The sequence below is a fragment of the Volvox carteri genome (genome assembly GCF_000143455.1).
Source record: "Volvox carteri f. nagariensis unplaced genomic scaffold VOLCAscaffold_202, whole genome shotgun sequence".
Classification (NCBI taxonomy): Eukaryota; Viridiplantae; Chlorophyta; class Chlorophyceae; order Chlamydomonadales; family Volvocaceae; genus Volvox; species Volvox carteri.
The window spans coordinates 27,586-32,955 of record NW_003307745.1 but is presented as its reverse complement, the minus strand read 5'-3'; the positions used below and the strand labels follow the sequence as shown (position 1 = coordinate 32,955).

The window sequence follows — 5,370 nt, the reverse complement described above, 5'->3', positions numbered from 1 at the left end:
CCAACACACATTTAAAGCGAAACGACAGCCTTGACTCGTTTAGTCCCCCAAAAATGACCGACTCCGGTGCCGGGCCGTCTAATCAAACAACAAAGAAGGATACTTACACGTATGGCAAGAGCGAGCTGGATGCGGCGGCCTATTGTGAGGCACTGAAAAGCGCCAAAGCTAAGTGGAACGCGGTGTGCATGATGATGAGGTTATGATGAAGCTGATTGGAGGGCTAGAGGTGCAGGAGTGAGCGGGTGGTTTGGAGTTCTGGTGGTGTGGCTGTGCGTTGGGCCCTGATCCTCTCTATTTCCCAGTGTCCAGGCGATGTACTCAAGGGTCCAGAAGTCAGTTTATTATTGCTGGCTTTGGTGGTATTTGCGTGCATGTGTTGGGATTTGTGTTCGTGACAAGCGTGCTGGAGCCCGATTCGGGTCGGGGCACCCCTGGGTTCGGCTGGCAGACCCCCAAGGAATCGCCCAACTGACAAGATAATCTGGAAACGTCTGCTAAAGGATGAGAGGTCATATAACCGAAGTTAAAGTACTTCTTTAAATCCGGGCTGAGCAGCTAGCCAGACCAAGACACCGGGACGAGAAACCCAAACGCGTTCGTTACAGTACGACTAACAAGAACAAGGCACCGGGGACGTGGACATATGGTTGGGGAGAAAAGACGCCCAGCCTGCCTGCCAGAGCGCGCATGCTACTTCGTGCGGCCCTTCCGGGCTACTGTGCTCTTCCGCATTGGTAACCAGTAGGCAGCCGACGGCCTCGCTTGGGTTACTTTGGCCCCACGCCTAACCCAGCGAAACATTCCCCCACCCACCCAGTCGCGTCACATTCGCTCCACCACTGTCCGCCTCACAGCTACGGACCGGTGAATTTAGACCAGCACCGCATCGGACCTCCACCGCCCGTGCGCCTTAATCTCCTCAAGACCCACCCCAGCATTGGCAGCCGCGGGGTCCCGTCCTTGCGCAAGCTGTGGGCCGATATCCTAGCGAGATCTAGCCTCAGCTCCGGCTCGTATCCCTGCAATTCTCCCAGCAATGCATGCAGCCTGTCAGTGAAATCCCCGCGCCGCCAAGCCGAGCCCCGCTTGCCCGGCCAAGTGATTCCCCGTACGAAGAGTGGGGAGTGAACTCAGGCCGTTCTCACGCACTCCAGGTGCCGCTGCACTATGCGAGCGATGGGGATGCCGCTCTGGGTGAGCGCTGCAAGGCACACCAACGCCCCCATGCCCTTCTGGTCTGTCTTGCTACGTACGATCTGCAACCCCACACCCCCTCCCGGCAACTCCTCAACGCAGCCCACCTTCAGGGCCGCCAACTCGCTCCTCCAGAGCATCTTGAAAAAACCCAAGACCAGCCAGCAGGCGTCCTGGGTGAACTCCATTGCCCTCCGCGGCTCCGCATTTGCCCTGCACCGTAGCTACGCCACGAGCAGCTTCAGCACCCCCAGGGGCAGGGGTGCCTTCGTCTTGGTCGATGCCGACTCCAGCCTCGCAGCAACGCTTGGCCCAGGGTTCGCTTGACCAGCGGGTCGCGGCTGATATATGCCTCTGGCGAGACTCCCATGAACCACTGCCAGTCCGCCAGGGTGCTCAGCGTGCCGATGACGGTGGAGGCCGTGTACCGGCCAACTGCATGCGCTATGAACAGACAGACCAGGTCCCGATTGAGGTCAGACCCACGCTGGCGGGGCAGGGCGCCCGCCTCCGGCACCCCTGCGACCTCCGTGCAGAAGTGTACAAAGTGTCGCCACCCTGACTCGTAGGTGATGGATGAGCTGTCTGTAACCGCGCTGCCGTGTAATGCCACAGTCAGCTGTGCCAGTTCCTCCGAACACTCCCATGGGCCACTGTTCCGATACCCGCCGCCGCAAGCAAGCAAGTGGTGCAGCGGTACCAACCGCCGGGGTATGCTCCTGGGGTGATTCCGAGGCACCAACGATGCGCCGAGCAGGGGCAGGCCTCACAGCGTAGATCCCCAGCTCCGCAGCAACGCCCACAGACGGAGCAGCTTCCCTCCTCCCGGTGACAGCCTGCCAGCACTGGCCAACGGGGTGCGGGGGGAATCTAGTTGAGCCTGAGCACAATCAAGTCGTACTCGCTGGGTGCGGCTTCGGCAACCCACGGGAAAAGGCAGTGCCGTCGGCCCTTGGGCAGGACGGTCGATACCACAAATGGGGTTGCCCCTTGCCCGGTGCCCACGACGAAGCGTCGAAACCACGAGCACTCTGGCCAGTTTGGCACGACGACAGTCACACGTGTGCTCCGGTTGAGCTTCGCAGCCGCCAAGATTTCGAGCAGCACCTCCCCGACCAAATCCTTGGGTGGGAAGGCCCACAGGACGTTGCCAGCGAGGGTCGCTGCCTGACCCAGCACCGACTTATCCGGGCTGAAGAAGGTGGTGCAGCCCGGCTGTGCGTTGATACCCAGCACGTCGCAGCAACAGTCCACCATGGGAGCATACGGCCCGAACCTGACCAGGGAGCGGAACGTGCGAGGTTTGAGGCGCAGATTCTGGCTGCGGCCAACTCCAGATTGCGGCTGAGCCGGTCCGCCCTGACGTTAAGCTCCCCGGCGATATGCTCCGCCCGCACTCTGAACTGATACTGCACCGCCAGCAGCGCCAGCTGTCGGCTGATGGCCCGGCCGTCTGGGATGCGTGTGGAACCGTGGTTGATGGCCGCTACCGCCTGGGTGTTGTCGCACCGGACCAGCACCTGGCGCCCCGCCAACCGTGGCGCCCAGGACTGAAGCGCCCGCAGGACCGCTGAGAGCTCCAGCCAACCGATGTGCAGTCGCCGCTCCCCTTCGGACCAGTGGCCTTGCACCTCGGCCCGGTCCCAGGCCGCCCCGAAGCCCGCGCCACTCGCATCTGTGAAGATGGTGGCGCCCTCCTCCCTCAAGAATTCCCCCCTCGCCAAGTCCAGATTGGCCATAACACAATGCTTGACACCGTCCCAGACAGAGGAGTCCGGGCGGAGCACGTTCTGCCAGAAGCGCAGGTCGTCAAGTGCCCCCTCGGGAAGGGCGACGGATGACGGTGGGGGGTATTGAAGGGTGCAGAGAGCGTCGTACATGCCCTGAAGGAATGTGTAGCCCCATCTGCACGCGCGCGCCAAAAACGTGAGGCGGCCGGCAAGTGCCTGAAGGTCTCCTCTGCGGACGGGCCCTGTGGCGGCCGCCTCTAGGATGGCGGTGACGTCGCTGGCATATCGCTGCCGTTAATCGGGGGCCATACGCATCTCCATGCGGATGGTGTCGAAGAGCATACCCAGGAACTCCAGCTGCTGCAAGGGGGCGTCGCGCCCCCGGTCCTTGCTGGCCTTCCACTCGAGGCCCAACTCAGCGCCGATGTCGTCGAGGACCTGAAAGGCACCCTGGATGTCCGCGTGCGAGTGACCCATGATCATGAAGTCATCCACGTAGACGAAGATGCGCACCTGCAGGCCCCGGCGGTCGCACTCTTGCTGAAAATGCTGGCGGCGACGGCGGTAAGCTCCACGAAGATCGCTGGGCTTTGACTGGCGCCGAAGGGAAGGGCGACCCAGCACTGCAGCGTGCCGGTGCAGGGGTGCCGAAAGGCCATGAATCGGCGCGCCTCTGGCGCCAGCTTGACGTGGTGGAAACCGCTCGCCAGGTCGCGCTTCCCCAGGAAGCCGTTGGCTGGCAGTTGTTCGAGAAGTGTGGCGAGATCGCGGAGCGGGCAGGGGAGCTTGGTCATGCACTCGTTGACCCCAGACCGAGAGGGGTCGGTTATGGGACGGATGGAGCCATCAGGCTTGAGGACGACGTGCAGGGGGTTGACGACGGCAGCAAAGTCGGTCTCGGAGCCATGCTCGCTGGGGTCATATTGCTCGGTGACGCCGGAAGCCAGGAGGTCATCGAAGTGCTGGCTCATGTCGGCGAGGTGTGGGAGGATAGAGGGATAGTTGTGGAGGTGGTGGGACGGGTTAGGCTCCGCATGGAATGCCCAGACGGCCGTGTTGCGGGACGCTGGCATATCCACTCCATACCGCAGCCATGCCTCGGTGATGAGCTTGCTGCCCGCGTGCCCGAACCAAGGGCGCCCCGGGGCTGGAGGGAGCGGTTCGGGGATTATGGCCGCCCCGCCCGTAAAGCTCAACCCCACTGCCGGCACCAGCACCACCACCGCCGCCGCCGGCGATCCGGCACCCCCCCTCCTGCCCGCCGCCTTGCCACCCGACGTCAGAGAGTAAGTGGCGGCGGCGGCGGCAGCAGCCAGTTGCTCGTCCAGCTCTACTCGTACAAAGCCATCCAGCAATGGCGACCTTGGTGCCGCCTCCGCCGCCGACAGTTTTACTTCCGGCTCTCCGGCGGCCGCCTTGCCCGTTGGCTGAGATGGTGGCGGTGGTGGCGGCGGCGGCGGTGAAGGGAACACCGGGTCCACCACCTTCTGTACGACCTCCTCTATCAGGCGAGGTAGCAGATCGCTCAGATAGGCACCCGCACGGAAGAGAGCTGGGGAGGTGTTCACCTGCCACACCGCTACTTCTGGCGTATCAGCCTATCTATCCTCCGGATCAGCTTCGCGCGCGCGTTGTTTATGATCCCCCCGCACTTTCCAATAATCAATCTTCCTTAGAGCCCGGTAAGCTTAGTCTATGTAGCGCGAGACTCATAGACGTGTAGTAGTGGATTCGAGTCCCATACGCGGTGTTGATAAAGAATGTATTATGAAGTGTAAGCTTACTAGTTGAAATCGGCGAGTATGGCCGCGAATGCTGCCAAGTGCGAGGTCCTTCACTTTTGGGGGCACTACACGTGAGCGAAAGCGGCTTATGGAAGCTGAGTATCGGTTAGGTGGGGTGGGGTTGGGGCGCTGACCGGCAACGAGACGGCACGGTACCTCGGGTTGCACTATGGCCCAGGAGTGCGGTTTTCAGCATGTACCAAGCAACTACTCGCAGCAGGGAGGCGGCCAGCACCCTGTGTCGAGATAAGAAAATTACCACCCCCAAGCTATGTATGTCTCTCTACAATACACTAGTTGTACCGGTGTTTTCTTAATAATATATCCGAATTCCGAATAAAAAATGTTCGTGGTCCTAAAAACTAGGAATGAATAATGTTTCCGACCGTACAAGTTCATTCCTCCAGCCAAAAATGGGCTGTCCATGCCAAAGCCGCTAGGATCTTACAGAAGACATACATATTAACCATATCATAGCAATGTCGCTACTCCGGTTGTCAACAGTGAGCGGGCCAAGCGTCAACGTTCTTCATATGGAGACAATCGTGATGGGCCAGGAAACACGGGCGTCGAGTTTGATGGCAGCAGCCACCCCGGCGCTGCAGCTAAGACTCCTAACCCCACACTCTGTGGCGCAAAGACACCCCGACTGCAGACAC

The 5,370-nt window shown here is 61.0% G+C and overlaps 1 protein-coding gene across 1 annotated transcript in view; it reads right to left on the bottom strand.

The window, feature by feature from the left end:
• Positions 1-1,438: 1,438 nt before the first annotated feature.
• The window catches only part of VOLCADRAFT_108619 (uncharacterized protein), a gene marked incomplete at both ends in the record, with an annotated part of 19,021 nt that continues 15,089 nt past the window's right edge, over positions 1,439-5,370 (bottom strand). The window contains 2 exons of the mRNA XM_002959390.1: positions 1,439-1,916; positions 4,014-4,354. Of these exons, the coding sequence (XP_002959436.1) occupies positions 1,439-1,916; positions 4,014-4,354 (819 nt within the window). The remainder of the gene's footprint in view (positions 1,917-4,013; positions 4,355-5,370) is intronic.